At 34.3% G+C, this 21,594-nt stretch overlaps 1 protein-coding gene across 3 annotated transcripts in view; it reads left to right on the forward strand.

Annotated features, from left to right (window-relative positions):
* LOC126889574 (high affinity cGMP-specific 3',5'-cyclic phosphodiesterase 9A) overlaps positions 1 to 21,594 on the forward strand; it is a 1,727,652-nt gene that overhangs the window by 1,689,182 nt on the left and 16,876 nt on the right. For all 3 annotated transcript variants that reach the window (XM_050657957.1, XM_050657959.1, XM_050657958.1), the window contains 2 exons: positions 3,211 to 3,495; positions 10,617 to 11,218. In XM_050657957.1, the coding sequence (XP_050513914.1) occupies positions 3,211 to 3,495; positions 10,617 to 11,218 (887 nt within the window). The remainder of the gene's footprint in view (positions 1 to 3,210; positions 3,496 to 10,616; positions 11,219 to 21,594) is intronic.

The raw sequence follows: 21,594 nt of genomic DNA on the forward strand, positions 1-21,594 counted from the left end.
CTTGATCTATCATTATTTTGATTGAGTCATTTGTGTCTTTTTCCTTGTTATTTTAATTATGTGTCTTCTTTTTATTTACATTTAGGTTATATTGTTACTTCTGAGTTCCATCTTTCTAAATTGTGCTTCAATTTTCCTGCTGTTTATGCAAATACAAATAGCTCTACATTTATCTTTTTATTCCATCTTATACATTATGTTTTACAGGTATTCTTAAATTCCTTTACTGTCTCATTGATAAAAAGAACTGATATTAAACTATCTTCTTGTCTAACCCCTTGCGTTTTGCGTTCGTATTGAACTTATTGTTTTCATATTAGTGGAGAAAACAGAGGTTGAACTTCACAAAATGGACACAAGTCCGGTTTTATTTTTTTTTCTGGTATATCAAGGGGTGCTTATTATGAGACTAACATTTTCTTAAAAAATTTCGCCCCGGAACCCTCTTTCCCATCCCTTTAAAAGGAGTAATTTGTGGTTTTTGCAAAACGTTGCCCTTCCTGTACGTTTTACAAAAAAATTACTTAATAGTAAAATGAACAGGACTATATTTCCTACTATTTATTTCCCGACAGCATATGCCCATCACCCACCGTTTAGCGAGGGTGACGTCCCAAATTTGACAAATTTTTAAAAAGATGTTTTTAAAAAAAATTATTTTTTCCTAACTGTAATGGAAATCAAGAAGAAACCCTGCGGCAATTAATCACAAACAAGTGGCTGATTTTTTGGTATAGGTTTAATTTAAGGGCAATTGCAAATTTTTAAATTAAAGAGTGATACATTTAAATAAACCCCTTTTTATACCATCGGAACCGCATATGCTACAGTAAAAAAACTTTACAAATTTGTATAACACACCCCCATATTTTGCCCGAAACCACCCCAAGAAACGAGAATTAATAAAGAAAATAATCAAAAATTGATCTTGGGCCAGCACTGTGGCTTTAGGGTGCAAAGAAAATAAAATATGCATAGGTTATAATGTTTAGCAGACAGTGTGTTCTTTTATTTTCCATAAGTACGTTATAAAAAAAAAACAAAAACTGGAGAACGCCAAAGCATTTCTGAGGTTTACGGCGCCATTGTGCCGTAAAGATAGCTTATACGAAAAAAATGCATATGACCTTATTTGTAGAGAAAATAGTGACCTTTAATACTTTAGGTAATGAGAAAATCGTAAAAACATGTTCTCCAAGTCATGGGGGTAGTTTCTGCAGTTTATTTTCAAGGATATGATATTTCAAGGATATTTTTCAAGGATTTATGAAAAACCCTATTAATGGAGCATATGTCCATATGGACCAAAAAGCAAAAAACAATTTTTTTCGTCACCCCTTTATTTATTTTTTTTTGCTACATGAGTTGCATCAAGAAATCGCTTTTGGTGTCCATGCATGGGTAATAAGACCGTGCACAAAATAATATATGAAGCATTTTAGTAAAGGGCATGCTGTGTGAAGGATTCCAAAAAAATACTTTCTTTATTAATTCTCCTTTTTTTGGGTGGTCCCGGAAAAAAATGGGGGTGCGTTATAGAAATTTGTAAATAACACCAGTACATGGATAATCGTTTAAAGTTTTTTTACTCTAGCATAGGCGGTTCAGATGGTATAAAAGAGGTTTTTTAAAATGTAACACCATGTAATTAAAAAATTTGCAATTGCACTTAAGTTAAATCTAAATATCATCCACTTATTTGTGGTTAATTGCCGCAGGATTTATTCTTAATTTTCAGTAAAGTTAGAGAAAAATATTTTTTTTAACAACATCTTTTTTAAAAATTTGTCAACTTTGAGGCGCCAACCCCGCTAAACGGTGTGTGATAGACATATGCTGTCGGGAAATAAATAGTAAATTTTTAGTACTATTAAGTAAATTTTTTGTAAAACGCACAGGAAGGGCTACGTTTCGCAAAAACTACAAATTACCTCCTTTAAAGGGAGGAAAAAGGGGTTCCGGGGTGAAATGTTTTAAGAAAATGTTAGTCTCATAATAAGCACCCCTTGATACACCGGAAAAAAATAAAACCGCACTTGTGTCCATTTTGTGAGGTTCAACCTCTGTTTCCTACACTATATATACTTTTAGTTGCTTCTATCAGGTTTTTACTTATTTTTTCATTTTCAGGCTCTCCCACATAATTTCCCTTTCGATTGAATCAAATGCTTTTTCCACGTCTATAAAACTTATGTATACTGTCTTATGTAATATATAAGGTCTTGTGTGTTATGTCTTTTTTTGAATCCATTTTCTACGTCCTCTAGTTAATGTTCTGTGTCCAACCTGATGTTTCTTTCTATTATTATTTCGTATAGTTTTGCTGCTACACATAGTTTTTGTCTCTATAGTTCTTTTTTCTTTAAAGCTTTGGTTTCCTCTGTGTTTTCATTCGATCCGATAATTACGTTGTGTTCATTTTCCTTTGCCTTTCCTTGCTCTCCGTTTAACAGCTGTTCGAAATGTTCTTTCCATGTTTCCATTATATCCTTTTCATAGTATAATATTATTGTTAGGATAATATTAGATAAAGATATTGGTTAAATTTTTGGTCATTATTTGTTTTAGTTTTATTTCTTTTTTGCTTAGAAGATTTCTCAGTGTTCTACAAAACAATTTTACATTTTCTTTACAGATTTCTTCCATTCTTTATACGAACTTTTCCCAGCTTTTCTTTTTCTCATTTTTGACTGTTTCTTTAACTTTTATTTTCTGTATTTTGTATCTTTCCTATTTTGTTATGATTTGTCTTTTAGGTAATCTTTCCACAATTTCTTCTGGTCTTTTATTTTTTCGATTTTTCCTCCTTATTCCACCATGGTATCCGTTTCTCTTTCCTTTTGTTCCTTGTGGTCCCAGTTACTAGATTTGCTGTATTTATCATAGCATTTTTAAATTTTACCCATCTTTCTTCTCCTATTTGTGATATTTTTTCTTCTTTGCCTATTTCCTCCTGTATGACCTTCTTATATCTCATTTTCGTTATTTCTTGCCTTGTATAAATCTGATATCTAATCATAAACATACACCATTTAAATAATGGCAAAGAATACGTCTAGATCACCTTGATACAAATACTTCACCTCTTAAAACATATTTTGTCGCATAATGATTTGCTACCAATTTAATCATAAATTTTATTTAAATCTAGCAAACAGTAGTTTTCCAGTTGTTATTTTTTCTTATTAATATATCTTTATGTTTGTACAGATCTCGTTCAACAGACGAAGAAGTAACAGAAAATGATGCACCTACAGTACTTGGAGAGGGACAAAGTCTTGAAGACGTTCAAGAGGATCCAGAAAGTGGAGACTCTGAAACGGCAAACGAGGTGGAAGTTTCCGAGAAAACGTTAAAATTCAAAATATCTACAGAGAGCACCATCACGACCACTGGAAGGAAAAGTTATCCAGGTTCGCGAAAAGGAAGCAGGGAGAGGGTTCAGCATCTTAACCATTCTGAAATAGCTAAGATGGTGGCTAAGGGAAAATTAAGGTAAAGTTTCAGTCTGGTTTGCGATATCTAATTAAAGGTTGTACGAAGCTGGTTTCGTTGAATATAACATGATAGCTCGACGATACTTTAGTTATAGCAGACATAAAATTTAAATAGTATATAAGTGCTATAAGAAATAGTCACTTCTGTCTGAATGCCACGTGTCGGTGTTGAAGACATGAATATGAAGACAGACAAAAAGATGATAGATAGGATAACATAGCAGAAAGTAAAAAAAGAAATAAATGCAGTGACTGTATGGAGCAATTGATTGTATTCCCCGTCGCATGACGACGGGTAAGATCACTACTTATAGAAACTTTTGAAAATAGATTTATATCTGGATAGATGGTATTGCAAAAAATGCAAAATAATTGTTTTATACTTTTTTATCCCTTCGTATATGGGTGTATATAAGAATTCTGACAATATCGTCGATAGATCATGATATAAACAGAGACATTCTGAAAAGGGTGGATAAAGAAATGAAAATTTTAAGTACAATAATAATATGAAAATTGGAATATCTGGAACATCGTACAGGTGGAGAAAGATACAACTTGCTCCAACTGTACTTGAACTTTGCCTATCTGTCCTTCATTTAGTGTAACTTCCATTTCCATAAATTTTGTTTTATCTTCGTTAATACTCAGACCGTAGTACTTAGCTTCTCTTTCATAAAGTTTAAATAATCTTAGCAGTTATCTTTTTGTTCTTGTTATCAATACTATGTCTTCTGCATATGTAAGTACCTGAGTTCTTCTGTCATGGATCGTACCTTGCATTCTGATCCCGCTTTCTCTGAATATTACCTCTAATACACAAATATTGAAAAAGACAATTGACAGAGGGTCTCCCTGCTTCAAACCCCTTCGTACTTTGAACTTTTCTGAGAGGCTACCCTACAGTGATACTCGATTTTCTGTTCTCTCCAATGGAATTTTCACTAGTTTGACCAACTTCTACGGTATCAGAGTTACTGGATAAAGACGATTCCTTCCAAATGCCTACTTGAAGTCTATAAACAGGAGCTTCATGTTTAGCTCTTGTTCTTAGGTATCGCTCTCTAACATCTTTAGTACGAAAATCTGATCGATGGTAGATCTTCCTTTCTTAAAACCACCTTGATATTCCCCTACCTGCACACTTACATATCTGTCTAATTTTTCTCTTATATTCTTGGCCCTCTGTAACTATCACACCGAGATTTTTCTCCTTTTTTAAATATCGGACATACTACAGGCTGACTGTATTGTTTCGGCATTTCTTCCTGATCCCATATCATCTTTAGTAGGCTACATATTATATTTTCTAATATTCTATCCCCATGTTTTACCATCTCTTTAGGAATGTCATTGATACCAGCACTCTTGTTAGTTTTTATGCTTCTTACAACTTCTATTATTTCCTAGTCTGTCGGAGGCTCCACTACATTCTCTTGGTTGTAGTTTTCTTGTATCACTCTCATCTGAACCTAGTCATTTGTTTCCTGCCTCTCATTTACCAGTTCCTCAAAATGTTCCCTCCATCTATCCAGTTTTCCTTCTTTGTCACCTATTAGGTGCCCCTCTTTGGTTCTGTACCCCTGGAATAATAACAAAGGTAATAACATACAACAATAATAACAGGAGCAATAATAAACTTCCATAACATTCGTCGTAACCTTCTTTGATAAAGGTCATAGATGAATACCATTTCTTGAGAATGCCAAAATATGGAAGCCTTGTTGGATGATTTTTGTGGCTCTGGTTGCTTTGAACTCTTTTCACTTATAGAGTTCCCTCATCTAACTGCAGATTTAAATACGAAATGATGTGGTGGATCCAATTGCATCTGTTACCACATATCGCAAAAACGTATGATCATTATTAGGCGAGCGGCACACCCTAATTTGAGGCTTAGAAATCGAGAAAGCGACCATGAAAGGTGAGTGGCAAATTTTGGTCATTCTTTGTATTTTCGAGGTCGCTAAATCCGAATATGAAGTTTATTTTTATCTAGAATTGGCGAAACATGTCTAAAAATCAAATTTTATACAAAAATACGAAAAATTAATCTTAATGATTTTTCATATTTACCTCGCTGTATCTTCGGTCGCTGTCAATATTTCCTTTTGAAAATTTTACTGTGTCATCTTAGCGGTATTTAGATGACAACGAGCTTTATCTGAAATGATTGAACAAATTGAAAGGGGAGTTATTAATTTTTAAACATTTTGTCGTCAGACTTCATTAGTTTCATGTCGTTTACTTAAAAAAGTCGTGACCCGTCAAAATAGCCCGGTCAAAACAGCCCCGTCAAAAAATCACCGTCAAAATAGCCCGGACACAAAATAGCCTCGACAAAATAGCCCGCAAACAAAATAGCCCCGATAAAATAGATCGCACACAAAATAGCCCCGGTCAAAACAGCCCCGGCTAAAATAGCCCCGGCTAAAACAGCCTCTTAGAAAACCCCTCCAATAAAAAGTTTTACCTTTTAACGGAGTACCATTTATTTTAAATTACTATTCTAATTGGGAAATAAGCCACAATTTATAGGTCTGGATCCCGCGTATGAAAAAAAGTTGATTAATAGCAAGCTGAAAATTTGTTAATAGCTTAAGGGTGTCTAGTCGGACAAACTTTGATATATGGGATCACTGGAACAGGGGAAGTTTAAATTGTGGAACCGGTTAAAAATTTGGAACGGTCAGACCACGAAAGCGGCACATGTATTTTGTCCGACAGAACAGACTTAAACTCTCCGAACAGAGATTAAACTCTCATGCAAAAATCAGACTGCTATTTATCACCAAATTGGCGTTTTAATGAGTGGAACATGTAGAATATGTCAAATGACAGGAACTATGACAGGTAATAAATAGCAGTCTGATTTTTGCATGAGAGTTTAATCTCTGTTTGGAGAGTTTATGTCTGTTCTGTCGGACAAAATAGATGTGCCATTTTCGTGTTCTGACCGTTCCAAATTTTTAACCTGTTCCACAATTAAAACTGCCCCTGTTACAGTGTTCCCATATATCAAAGTTTATCCGACTAGACACCCTTAAGCTATTGACAAATTTTCAGCTTGCTATTAATCAACTTTTTTTTCATACGCGGGATCCAGACCTATTACTTAAAAAAAATATTTTATTAACGTTTCGACTTCCAATTCGGACGTCGTTGTCAAAATATAATATATTATTCAATTAAACAAAAATGTTGTTGCTCAGTAAAAAATTCTTCTAATAATTTAATTTCATGGACTCATTCATATCGGCCATTCAGACGTACAGTATGGTGCAAATGGAAGGAATAAATTCGTTATTTCGTAAACCCGCGACGTTAAGGAAAAATCCTGAAATAGATCGATTTTTATTTTTAAATTACGATATTCTGTTATATATATCATACTAGTGACGTCATCCATCTGGGCGTGATGACGTAATTGATGATTTTTTTAAATGAGAATGGAATGGGAAGTTAAATGGGAATGAGGAGAGTCGTGTACTAGCTCATTTGAATGGTTATTTAATTCTCTATTTAGTAATATAAACAAATACATAATTATTTATACAAGGTGTCAAAAAACTCTTTTTTAATTTAAATTATTTGACAAAAAAAGAAGAATGTATGTAATTTTTTTAATTTAAAATGCATTTTACTGTTGCCCGAAAACAGCAAAAAATGTTTATATCACAAATAAAAATTGATTCTCGCTTAAATTAAATGTTCAAACTTCCAAGAGGCAGAGAAGACAAGACTCGAGTTCTCTGAAAAGACCATTTTAATTTAATGTGGTTAAGATTTAGTTAAGATGTGAATAGAGGATAATTACCATTTCCGAAAAAATGTATTTTTAAGGGATTATTTCATGATGAATTCTGAAGGGAGCTTTTTTGTCAGGGCTATTTGGTCGGCGGGCTATTATTCCGCGGCTATTTTGTCTGCAGACTATTTTGTCTGCAGGCTATTTTGTCGGAGCTATTTTGTGTGCGGTATATTATGTCGGGGCTGTTTTGTCGGAGCTTTTTTGACGGGGCTATTTTGACGGGGTACCTAAAAAAGTTGAGTGACAAACTTTTAGTTTATAATTTTAACCAACACAACAATAAAACATAATTCATGAAGACGTTTTATCTAAAATTTCAAGTCAAAATATGCAATACAAAAAAAATTATGTGACTTTATAGACGAGTGGCACTCCCCAAAAAAAAACGCTAATTTCTCGAGATACTGACCACGGTGTAGTGACTGGTTAATTTTTCTCTTATTTTATGTTTTTGATGTTGCTGAAAACTAACATCAGGTTTATTTTGAATTTTAGATGGGGGAACATTGTCAACTAGGGCAAAGTTGCGATAATTTTATCCTAAAAATAAAAAAAATTAAATCACATTTTTCTTAAAATTTAAAGTTGCACCATTCTTTTCTATAAAACATTTTATTCTTTGTACCGTAAATTTGAACACAATCTTGACTAAAAAGCTAAATTTCAAATTTTGTCACTCTCAACTTTTGCGATTAAACTTTGCAATTTACGAAACTTTACCTTATAATTTAAACAATTCATAACTTTTATTATAATAAGACAGAAAGATTGTGACAGGTACCATTGTCTTCAGAGTGGTAAGAAATATATACAGTCGAACCCGCTTATTAGAATACCGGTTATAGGAATATCTCGGTTTAAGGAATAGGAATTTGAGGCACCGAAACGTTTTCACTAGCCACTAATGATCGGTTATTAGAATATACTCGTTATAGGAATACTTTTGCTTTGCACGAAGGCTATTCCAATAAGCGGGTTCGACATAAAAAAACTTGAGAGAAAAATATTAAAATGGGACGGATGTGTAGCGAGCTAAATGCAAAAAAATGTGATTTCATTTTTTTTCTATTTTTAGAGTAAAATTGCGATTTTGCTATTGTTCTCCCACGTGAAATTCAAACTAAACCTAATTTTCGTTTTCATCGCCATAAAAAACATAAACTATAACAAAAATTAGCCATTAACCACACCGTGGTTATCACACCACACAGAATCTCGAGAAATAAGCGTTTTTTGAGGTGTCCCGCTCGTCTATAAAGTCACATAACTTTTTTTCTTTTGCATATTTCGACTTAAAATTTTTCAGAAAACTTCTTCATAAATTATGCTTTATTTCTGTGTTGGCTGAAATTATAAACTAAATACTGCGTCACTCAATTTTTTTAAGAAAACATGAAACTAAGGAAATCTGACAACAAAATGTTTAAAAATTAACAGCTCCTTTTTTAAATTGTTTAAACATTTAGGACAAAGCTTTTTGCTATCTAAATACTTCATAGATGACACAGTAGAATTTTCAAAAGTAAACATTTACAGCGTCGAAAGATACAGCGAGATAAAATTAAAGAATCATCAAAATTGATTTTTCGAATTTTTGCATAAAATTTGATTTTTGAACATGTTGGTGGTTTGAACCACCAATTCTAGATAAAAATAAACTTCATATTCAGATTCGGCGACCTCGAAAACATGAAGATCCATCAAAATTGGTCATTCATCTTAAAGTTGATTTTCTTCGTCGGTAAAACTTAATTTTAGCCCAGCTAACAGTGTTCGTATATATAACGTCAAACAAACGTCAATATTTTGGGAGAAGTTACGACAAAAGTTACATCAAATTTTACCTAAAATATACGTATAAAAGTCACAGCGATGTTACGTAACAAATTTACGTTATTTCTACGTAACCTTTTTAACGTCACAAAAACGTCACTTTTTAGGAGAATTTTCGGTATAAATGATATTTATAAATAGGACTTAAAATTATTGTGTAAATAAAACCATATACATGATGCTGGCACATTTATTAAATATTTGAAATAAACATTTATTATATATTTGACTTTTATGTGAGAGAAAGAGACAAAAATATTAATAGCTACTTTATATTACAATACATAAACATACCCTTGATGTAATCTTTATTCGTAAACTGCACACTTTCATATAAGGACTAGGCTGCTTCCCCATTTTTAGAAGATATTTCCATACATTTCGTTTTTCAACTAAACTCTCATTGAATAGAATTCTATTTTGTTTATCCTATTTAGGGAAAGAATGAAACGATAAATTACTATTAGGTACGCTTTATCCAAGAATCACATTGAGGCACGGGACACAACAATATTAATTCGATTTTTTTGACATAACTCCATACTCCATTAAAACAAACACGATTTTAATCACGGAAATGTAAGGTTAGGTATTACTGAAAAGTTCGAAGTAAATATGGGATGGCGCTGCAATCTCAAATGAGATCTTATACCTGTCTATACCTACCAAAAAGCCACGTGTTAGAGACGAATAAATTCATACGCATTAGAACCTACCAAACAGCCACGTTTGAGAAACGAATAAATTCATACGTATCAGTAACGTGATTTTTTGATAGATGTTACGTAACAATACAAAAAAACCAAAATTTAACGTTAATGTAACGTTATCTTGCTAGCTGGGAGGGGTTGCTGCCGTTCGCCTATATCGTCACATTAGGAAATAAGGATCGAAAATAGGCGGCCCATTCATGTGATTTTGATATATTTGGTGTATTAGTAAGGCTACATCGTCTTTGGTCCTATTCTCTTTTGCGACTTCACTGTCGATTAATATTAATTCACCTAATTTTGATTGTCCTCCTTGAAGGACAATCAAATATAAGATATGTGAAGGGTAAAATGAAATAAATATTTGACCTGAAAGGAATGGATAGATAGTCCATATATATGATTAGATTTTATATATTTATCTTACAGTGGCAATATTATATGTTTGTATATAAAGAGACGAAAGTAGTAGAGATGGAAAATTTAGCGATAAAAACCTATAAATTTACATTTTATCGATTGTTTCCCACCTTTAGACGCATTGGACAAGTGTTTTAGTTGACACAGAACTCTGATAGGTCAAAAGCTAGGAAGTACTAAATATAATGTAAATTTATCGGTTTATATCACTAAATTTTCCACCTCTACTAGTTTCATCTCTTTTTATCTCACAACTTAATATGTTTCCCATCCTTTGCGTTATTTTGTCGGTTATTACCGCGTTCATCACTGTATGTATAATATTAATGTGTACTTATTGTCTAGGTGTGGCGGTCTCAGTTTCGATCAACACTGCTTAGTGGGCAACAAAAAGCTGTCCTTCGATCCTCCAGAATTCCTCGACGAGTACGCATTGACCTTACGAAAGAAGTTTGCTGAACGCTCAGAAGCTAATCAGTCAGATTCAGAGGAAGATCGACAAGACCAAGACGATACTGAATACGTCCTGTCCAAAGAAACCTTAAATCTAAATAAAAGAAACTCAGAACATTCCGTTAAAGGTCCCACGCTTATAGACGAGAAGAAAAGTATTTTAAAGTGCAGTGAAAAAACTTATTCAAACGAACAAAATTTGAACAAGTTGAACAATGTTCAACAAAAAGTTGGACATGACCAAGGCGCTACTACCAAAGAAGCTACCGCGTGTACAAACAACACGAGAAGAAATAGTACTACTTGTGCGGGAGAACAAGTAGGTGATAACAGTATTTTTGTGCAAAAAGACGATGCAAAATCGAGCAGATCGATCCTATCGCGATTTAGACAGTTTACTGATAGACTTGGGTTATCCGATAAAGAAGCTAAAGTGAAAAGTGTGAAAGCAGCTACTAAGAATAACAATTGTTCAAAAAGTACTCCACAGAAAGGTAACGTTGCAGAGAAAGGTAACGTTGGGAAAAAGATTTAATTATTTTTTTCTGGCGTTTATTACAATATTATGTAGAAAATGTTTTATAAAGATTCTAATATAAGTAATTTAAACAGAAGCTAGGCAGTATTCAACGGTCAGGCACAAGCTTGCCAAAATTAGTCCTGTCGCCAGGGGGGGTACAACGGCCTCCTTAATTCAGATGGAGTTACCCAAGTTCTTTTTATTTATTTTGACCCGTAGAATACGAATTTTTTGGGTAACAGTTGATCCGGATTTCGATAAGATTGTTATAGAAAAAGAACTTGAGGAATTACATAACAGTGATTTCTCGCAAAACAAAACATCTTTTTGTATTTTTTGGGTCATTGTAGGCAAAAAATGCTCTAACAAGTTTTTTCGTAGGATGCATAGTTTTCGAGATAACCGCGGTTGAACTTTCAAAAAATCTAAAAATTGCAATTTTTGAACCCGAATAACTTTTGATTAAAAAGTAAAGTAGCAATTCTGCTTACCACATTTGAAAGTTTAAGTCAAATTATATCGGTTTTGATTATTTGCATTGCTAAAAATTTATTATTTAATTGGTAAACAAAGCTATAAACACCTAGTGCGTGAGTGATGTTTTCAATGATTTCTCATTTAAAATCTAACGAGTAGGTAGAGTAGCTACAAGTGCAAGCGAGGCAATGTCTACGTATCATGCGTTAAAAAGCATGTATTAGGCATGGGAAACACTATGTGTTTATAGCTTTGTTCAGCAGTAAAAAAATTAATTTTTAGCAATGCAAATAATCAAAACCGATATAATTTGCCTTAAACTTTCAAATGCGGTAAGCAGAATTGCTACTTTATTTTTTAATCAAAAGTTATTCGGGTTCAAAAATTGCCATTTTTAGATTTTTTGAAAGTTCAACCGCGGTTATCTCTAAAACTATGCATTCTACGAAAAAACTTGTAGGAATATTTTTTGCTTAAAATGACCAAAAAAATACAAAAATATGTTTTGTTTTGCGAGAAATCGCTGTTATGGAATTCCTCAAGTTCTTTGTCTATAACAATCTTATCGACATCCGGATCAACTGTTACCCAAAAAATTCGTGTTCTACGGGTCAAAATACATAAAAAAACTTGGGTAAGTCCATCTGAATTAAGGAGGCCGTTGTACCCCCCTTGGCGACAGGACTAAATTGTCTAAGTAGGTATCTAAGGTATGACTGCCCTCTTTTTTTTTGTTGTGGGGAGTCTGGATTGGGGAATTTGTAAACGATAAGATCAGCATTTCTGTCAATTCCAGACTATTGCCTCCGATATTTTAGGGGTATTTTTTCGGGGGTTCCAGTACTCATCAGAAAACAATTTTTGCCCGCTATGTTAAAAGTTTGGCGAGCAGAAATTGAACTTTAATTATGGGATGTCTCTTGACATAGATGGTAGGTACACTTCGCGTCAAAAAAAAACTGGTACAACTCTTATAACCGAAAATCGTGTTTTTCAAGTTGTGTAAGTTGATCTTGTCACAAGTGTCATTCTAATTTCTAGGGCAACGTTGCCAGTTCAACGAAAATATTATATCAAACTAGGTAAAAACGGGGCTGAGCGACAGACCGCATTTTTTAATATACTAAAAACTAAAACAGTGGTAATTTTCCGTCATCTCAATTAAGTATCCATACATTGATTCGAGTTTTATTTATTAAAATTTATGAAAATATTTCAATTCAAAAATAATGACAGATATAAATCTTGACATGACTTTAAATTATTATGTTTAATGGCAAATCGAGAGGTGTGATTGGTTTCTCGTAAATTGTAGGACAAAACCTGGAAAAATTAAAAATTTAGTTTGAAATTAATACAAAATGAATAACTTTTACGGTGAACAAGTATGGAATTTAAATATATGTATTACAATTCGAAATATACATTTTAAACTTTATTTTTTTGTATTTAGATTTAGTGCAATTCCGTTATCTGTGATGGCAACAACGACGTGATTCACGAACAATAATTGTCAGTCTGAACACAGGTTTACATTGGGAAAAAAAAGTGTACCAGTTTTATATGACGCGAAGTGTACTTTTAGCTAGTTGATGGATTAGCGCCGACTGGTAGGCAGTTTTTGCCTATATAGTGTAGGCGCCAGAGGGGTCACCGTGTCCTTTTCAATTCTGATGGACAAACTCAACGGTTTCTTATGGATTTTTGTCTGCTGATTACGAATTTCGGGTGTGGATTTCGATCCGAGTGGTCAAAGAATAGTTATAAACAATTTAATTGTTTATACAGTAGGAAAAAAGAAAGAATACCCATGAACGAACATATAAAACACGCTGTATTTTCCTGTCACCGTGTCACACAAAAAATTGGCCAGCGCAAGTACATGTAATAATTATTGTTACATGTACTTGCACTGGACAATTTTCTTTGTGACACGGTGACAGGAAAATACAGCGTGTTTTATATGTTCGTTCATGGGTATTCTTTCATTTTTCCGACTGTAAATTGTTTATAAGGCTCTGGCTCATAAACTGAAAGAGAGAAGAGAATAATGTTTCAAATAAAATTTGTTCGTTAATAAAAAACGAAGAGAAAACCTTTACTAAACTTAATTCCAACAATTATAACTCAATATATTGTAAAATTAGTGGACAATGCAAAATGCAAATTGCAAAATAAGTATTTTTCGAAGATTTATTCAGAAAGTCTCATTTTAAAGCTTAATTAATAGGCTTCGAAACAAAGTTTGCTAAATTAAAAGACTAAGTTTTCACTCTAATGGCATATAACATATCCCACCAGAATGAAAACAATGGGAACCTTCTCTGGTTACACCTCCGAGGCTTCTACAATTTGCAAGCCATACGGATGCTGAGACTAAGGAAGATGAGGGAATTCTACAATTTACAATTCACGTCACATCTGCTCAGCGCGGTAAAGTTCCAACGAGACTGGTTCCCTTCATACTCCACACAGAGTAAATGTAAATCAAAAATGAATAACCATTTTCAATTTCGTTGCAAAACGAAAATACAGCCGTTTACGTTTTGCAACGAAATTGAAAATGGTTATTCATTTTTGATTTACATTTACTCTGTGTGGAGTATGAAGGGAACCAGTCTCGTTGGAACTTTACCGCGCTGAGCAGATGTGACGTGAATTGTAAATTGTAGAATTCCCTCATCTTCCTTAGTCTCAGCATCCGTATGGCTTGCAAATTGTAGAAGCCTCGGAGGTGTAACCAGAGAAGGTTCCCATTGTTTTCATTCTGGTGGGATATGTTATATGCCATTAGAGTGAAAACTTAGTCTTTTGCTAGCAGTTGCCGCTAGGGCATCTATGCCATTTCGTTCGTTGCAATTCGGAACTGCACGCTGGGGTTTGTTTTGGTTGGATCAGGGAGAGCAGCATATGTGCCTCCTGATGAGAGACTAATAAGTTTCGAAACCGGTAGAGGTGCTTGCAGCACTCTCTGATTGGACTGGAATATGGTTCGGCTGTATTTTCGTTTTGCAACGAAATTGAAAATGGTTATTCATTTTTGATTTACATTTACTCTGTGTGGAGTATGAAGGGAACCAGTCTCGTTGGAACTTTACCGCGCTGAGCAGATGTGACGTGAATTGTAAATTGTAGAATTCCCTCATCTTCCTTAGTCTCAGCATCCGTATGGCTTGCAAATTGTAGAAGCCTCGGAGGTGTAACCAGAGAAGGTTCCCATTGTTTTCATTCTGGTGGGATATGTTATATGCCATTAGAGTGAAAACTTAGTCTTTTGCTAGCAGTTGCCGCTAGGGCATCTATGCCATTTCGTTCGTTGCAATTCGGAACTGCACGCTGGGGTTTGTTTTGGTTGGATCAGGGAGAGCAGCATATGTGCCTCCTGATGAGAGACTAATAAGTTTCGAAACCGGTAGAGGTGCTTGCAGCACTCTCTGATTGGACTGGAATATGGTTCGGCTGTATTTTCGTTTTGCAACGAAATTGAAAATGGTTATTCATTTTTGATTTACATTTACTCTGTGTGGAGTATGAAGGGAACCAGTCTCGTTGGAACTTTACCGCGCTGAGCAGATGTGACGTGAATTGTAAATTGTAGAATTCCCTCATCTTCCTTAGTCTCAGCATCCGTATGGCTTGCAAATTGTAGAAGCCTCGGAGGTGTAACCAGAGAAGGTTCCCATTGTTTTCATTCTGGTGGGATATGTTATATGCCATTAGAGTGAAAACTTAGTCTTTTGCTAGCAGTTGCCGCTAGGGCATCTATGCCATTTCGTTCGTTGCAATTCGGAACTGCACGCTGGGGTTTGTTTTGGTTGGATCAGGGAGAGCAGCATATGTGCCTCCTGATGAGAGACTAATAAGTTTCGAAACCGGTAGAGGTGCTTGCAGCACTCTCTGATTGGACTGGAATATGGTTCGGCTGTATTTTCGTTTTGCAACGAAATTGAAAATGGTTATTCATTTTTGATTTACATTTACTCTGTGTGGAGTATGAAGGGAACCAGTCTCGTTGGAACTTTACCGCGCTGAGCAGATGTGACGTGAATTGTAAATTGTAGAATTCCCTCATCTTCCTTAGTCTCAGCATCCGTATGGCTTGCAAATTGTAGAAGCCTCGGAGGTGTAACCAGAGAAGGTTCCCATTGTTTTCATTCTGGTGGGATATGTTATATGCCATTAGAGTGAAAACTTAGTCTTTTGCTAGCAGTTGCCGCTAGGGCATCTATGCCATTTCGTTCGTTGCAATTCGGAACTGCACGCTGGGGTTTGTTTTGGTTGGATCAGGGAGAGCAGCATATGTGCCTCCTGATGAGAGACTAATAAGTTTCGAAACCGGTAGAGGTGCTTGCAGCACTCTCTGATTGGACTGGAATATGGTTCGGCTGTATTTTCGTTTTGCAACGAAATTGAAAATGGTTATTCATTTTTGATTTACATTTACTCTGTGTGGAGTATGAAGGGAACCAGTCTCGTTGGAACTTTACCGCGCTGAGCAGATGTGACGTGAATTGTAAATTGTAGAATTCCCTCATCTTCCTTAGTCTCAGCATCCGTATGGCTTGCAAATTGTAGAAGCCTCGGAGGTGTAACCAGAGAAGGTTCCCATTGTTTTCATTCTGGTGGGATATGTTATATGCCATTAGAGTGAAAACTTAGTCTTTTGCTAGCAGTTGCCGCTAGGGCATCTATGCCATTTCGTTCGTTGCAATTCGGAACTGCACGCTGGGGTTTGTTTTGGTTGGATCAGGGAGAGCAGCATATGTGCCTCCTGATGAGAGACTAATAAGTTTCGAAACCGGTAGAGGTGCTTGCAGCACTCTCTGATTGGACTGGAATATGGTTCGGCTGTATTTTCGTTTTGCAACGAAATTGAAAATGGTTATTCATTTTTGATTTACATTTACTCTGTGTGGAGTATGAAGGGAACCAGTCTCGTTGGAACTTTACCGCGCTGAGCAGATGTGACGTGAATTGTAAATTGTAGAATTCCCTCATCTTCCTTAGTCTCAGCATCCGTATGGCTTGCAAATTGTAGAAGCCTCGGAGGTGTAACCAGAGAAGGTTCCCATTGTTTTCATTCTGGTGGGATATGTTATATGCCATTAGAGTGAAAACTTAGTCTTTTGCTAGCAGTTGCCGCTAGGGCATCTATGCCATTTCGTTCGTTGCAATTCGGAACTGCACGCTGGGGTTTGTTTTGGTTGGATCAGGGAGAGCAGCATATGTGCCTCCTGATGAGAGACTAATAAGTTTCGAAACCGGTAGAGGTGCTTGCAGCACTCTCTGATTGGACTGGAATATGGTTCGGCTGTATTTTCGTTTTGCAACGAAATTGAAAATGGTTATTCATTTTTCATTTTTGCTAAATTACTTTATCTTCATTTGTTTGAAAATTATATCCGTTTGAAGTTATAATTTTATTAAAAAAATTGTACATTAATTTGTTTATAAGGGTTTCAAGTAAATTTGAACTCTAAACATTTATACTTTAATTAGCAATAATAATATAAGGACTCAAAGAAACAATTGGAGCTTATGAAAATTTTTTTAAGTTTATTTTTGGTCAAGATATCGATATTTTAATGGCGCGCTATGAGGCGCCAGATCGGCTCACAGTCAAGTAAGTATTTTTTCACGCTTCATCGATCGTAATTTGGCTTCTACGCATGCAAATGAGCCAATTTGTGATATCCATATAAAAATGGATCGAGTTCTTTTGCAGCATCATCATTGCATATAAGACGAGCATTTATGTATGTTGTGACGGCATACACACATTTGACGTGCCTTGATGATCCGGCAAAGAACTTGATCCACTTTATATGGATATTATATAGATAATTAAACTCTGAAGTCCCAGAAAGTTTTAGTTTTACTGCCTACAAGAACAGAATTAGTACCACCATGAAACTGTAAAAATTGTTCTAAGAACTTATGCAGATGTAAAAAAAGCTGAGATTCCCTGTGTATGTCGATGCAGATGCATGAAAGAAAATGTTTTGTAAAAATAGTATTAATAAATAATATCAACTTACTTTTTAGTTATATTTCTGATATAGTTTTTAATGTTTTTTTTTTCTTATCTAGTACAAAAAATAGAAGACACAATAAATAGAATGAAAGGGGATACGAGGTACAGTATATGATGATTTAATTGCAAGAATTATATTAGGATAAAATTTTATTAGGATCTTCAAAAATGAAAAATGGAGATAACGTATATATACATAGAAATTATAATTTGCATCGTGAAGTTAGCGCGTGAACTTTTACGCGGTGAGCCGATCTTGCTCCTCAGAACGCGCTATTAAAATATCGATTCTTGGCCAAAAATAAACTTAAGAACATTTTCGTAAGCTCAAAATGTTCCTTTTGAGTTCTTCTGCCATTATTGTTAATTAAAGTATAAATGTTTGTAGCTCAAATTTGCTTGAAACCCTTATAAATAAATTAATGTACAATTTTTTTTAAGAAAATTATAACTTGAAACGGTTATAACTCTAAAACAAATGAAGACGAAGTAACTTAATAAACTTTTTGTGAAAGCCCATTCATCAAGTTTTAAAATGAGATCTTCTAAGGCTCATTTTCATGCGCAAAAGCCGAGTTACGATCGATAAAGCTTCGAAAAATACTTATTTTGCAATTTGCATTGTGCATTAATTTTACAATATCTTGAGTTCTAATTGTTAGAATTAAATTTAGTAAACCTTTTTTTCTTCGTTTTTCATTAGCGAACAAATTTTATTTGAAAAATTATTTTACTATCTCTTTTAGTTTATGAGCCAGAGCCTTATAAACAATTTATAAACAATTACATTGTTTATAACAATTTTTTGACCACTAGGATCAAAATCCACCCTCGAAATTCGTAATCAGCAGCCAAAAATCCATAAGAAACCGTTGAGTTTGTCCATCAGAATTGAAAAGGACACGGTGACCTCTATTTGGCGCCTAGACTAATAATAATTCTCCTTTGGATTTGTATCTCGGTTGATATGATTTTATTAATTTGGCGTTTGTTTAGAGTTTGAATAGAAGTTTGTGTAAAAGATTTAAAAGTTGAAAGTTAGGGATGATATTGTGTTTCTAGGTCCTCTACGATCCATTTCTTTAGGAGTCTCTCATAGATTTTACCTAGAGTGTTAAGGTCTGTAAAATTGAGCACTGGTGATTTCCCTGGTTTAGTGATCATGGTTGTGCTGGAGATGTTCCTACGAATATATTTCAGCTGGAGGAGTTGCATTGATTATTTCATTCATAGAAGATTCTGACCCATAGAAAGCTACGGAAATAAAAATTAAACTGATTATTTTTTAATGATTTTAACTTCCCATCGTATAGTAAGATATTTCATCACGTGTTTAATTCTGTCCAATCAGATTAAAATTATACTGAAAATTATCTACTGTAGAAAATTACCGATAGAATTTTTTTAAGTAGATTGTTTCTGTTTAATGGCAACCAGTTTCATAGTTTTGGCAATTGTCACATTTAAAAAAATATCCATAATATACGTATTAAAAAATAATCTTACGAATATCACACGACAGAAAGAACAAATAAAAAAATAATGTTTCATTTTTACTCTTTGTTGTCATTGAGCAATAGCCACTCGAGTCCTGCGGGCTCTCGTGTCTATTGCCAGACAACAAATTTTCGAAAAACTGAGCATTATTTTCAATTTATTCTCACTCTCTTGTGATATTATACCCGATAATTTTTGATAATTTTCCGTCGTCAAGTATATTACGCCAGATGCCCTTCGTTGCTATGAAAAAATACATTCAGTGGCATTAATTACAATTAATGTTTCAAAATCTCCTGTTATTTAACGTTTCTAAAACCAAAGTCCTACCTTACAACAGTATGATGCAACCTTTAGTACTTAATAACAACAGTCTAGAGGTAGTTGAATCGGTGAAGTTCTTAGGGATTATTGTGGATAAGTCTCTAAAATGGAACTTGCACATTGATGCCTTACACAAAAAATTAAGTTCTGCTTGTTTTGCGCTAAGATCAGTTGCTACGGAAATGAATTTGTCAACATCTAGGACCGTTTATTATGCCCTTTTTGAGTCTCATCTTCGGTACGCCCTTCCATTCTGGGGTACGTGTTGTGCGACTCAATTTGAGCGTATTTTTAAACTACAAAAGAGAGCTCTTCGTTACTCCCTGAGACTCAATAGCAGAGTTCATTGCCAAGAATTCTTTAAAAAATTTAAAATATTAACTCTTCCTTCTTTGTTTGTTTTTGAATCCGTTTGTTTAATCCGCAAACATGCATCAGAAGGTCCAGAGAGACCCACTCATAACTATCCCCTTAGAAACATGGATCATAATCTTTATCTGCCAACCCCACGGTCTGAGCTGGTTAAGTGCTCTATACTATACAATTCGAGAAAAAGGTACAATCACCTGCCATCTAACATCAAATCTATTGCAGCATTTCCCGCTTTTCGCAAGGCCTTGAAAGCTTATTTGCTGGAGAAAGCTTTTTATACAGTGAACGACTTTTTTATAAACGATTTGAATTCAGCAAATTGACTTGTAGGATTATTACTTTCGAGTACTTGTGTACATATTTGCAGCGGCATAGAACTTTTGATTTACTTTCCCTTTCCCTTTTCCTCGTTTGCCTTCTTTTTGCTCTGACGTTGTATACTTATTGTTTGCAAAATTTTTAATTTTTTAATGTGTACTTAATAACTGTAAAATTATATTAAGTAGTATAACTCACGCCATTTACTTGGTGTCTGTTTCTGTTTTTGTTTTGTTTGTAGTTTTTTACTATTTTTTGTTTTTTATTGTATTTTTTATTTTGTATAAGCTTTGTCCACAAATTGTTAAAATTTTTTGACAATAAAGCATACCTTACTTACTTACTTACTTACTAAAAATTTTAAAAGTGATGACTTTCAACCGTCAAATATTTATAACAACTGTATGTTTAATTGTACTAATTTGTACTTACATAAATAAATTAAAATAAAATTTTGGTTTTGAACAGTTTTATTCATGAAATAATCGCAACAAATTGCACTCGATCTCTAAAATTAATAAGGAATTTTAGGGCTCTTGTGCAATTACTACTAATAATTCTTGCTAGCAGCGGGAAAATTTGTTCTAGGAGTTGTTTGAGACATCTCCTATGCATTCCATCTGGGCCAACGGCTGTATTTTTGTCCCCGTAGCTACACACTCTTCTGACGTTTTCAATTTTGCTTTGGGACACTATCTCGTGGTAATTGGGACTTCCGTGGGGTCTGTGTTCTCCAGAAGTTGATCTATGTTCTCGTCGTATCTATTGAAAATCGCTAATTGACGATATGGTTCTCTGGGGTAATGAATGTGGCTTGTAATGTGCTTTTGGAGGTTTGAGCCTTATCTATCGGATCGGTCTATTAAGATACGACACCAAGTTGTTTAAGTTTCAACGTTAGATCTAAATGTAACCTGCAGTACTGAGTTTTTACTGAGTTGTTCAAGCATTAGTACACCCGAGCTGATTGTATCTTTACTTAATGGATCTTTCTCGTAGAGTTCTCCATAGGCCAGTTAATGCTGTCTGTCATCTCTTGGAATTACTTGTTTTAAGACGTAACTCAGTGCAGAGAAAAATCGTACGTAAATTTAGTCCTTTATTGCAAGGTTCGCAATAGGTTCGTCCAACTCCGCTGAAAAATCTGAGTTTTGCTTCTTCATGTTGAATCTAATTAAGAGGGCAATATAAGGTGTTTTTATGGCTGCATTTGCTTCTATTTCCACTGGATTGTCGTAGATAGTAATATCGGTCTATTAATACAAGTTTTGCTCTATATAGTTCCTCATTTTCGGAAACTAATATTTGGTATTTTGTATTTCATTTAT

This window comes from Diabrotica virgifera, chromosome 8, assembly GCF_917563875.1.
Source record: "Diabrotica virgifera virgifera chromosome 8, PGI_DIABVI_V3a".
In the NCBI taxonomy this organism is placed as follows: Eukaryota; Metazoa; Arthropoda; class Insecta; order Coleoptera; family Chrysomelidae; genus Diabrotica; species Diabrotica virgifera.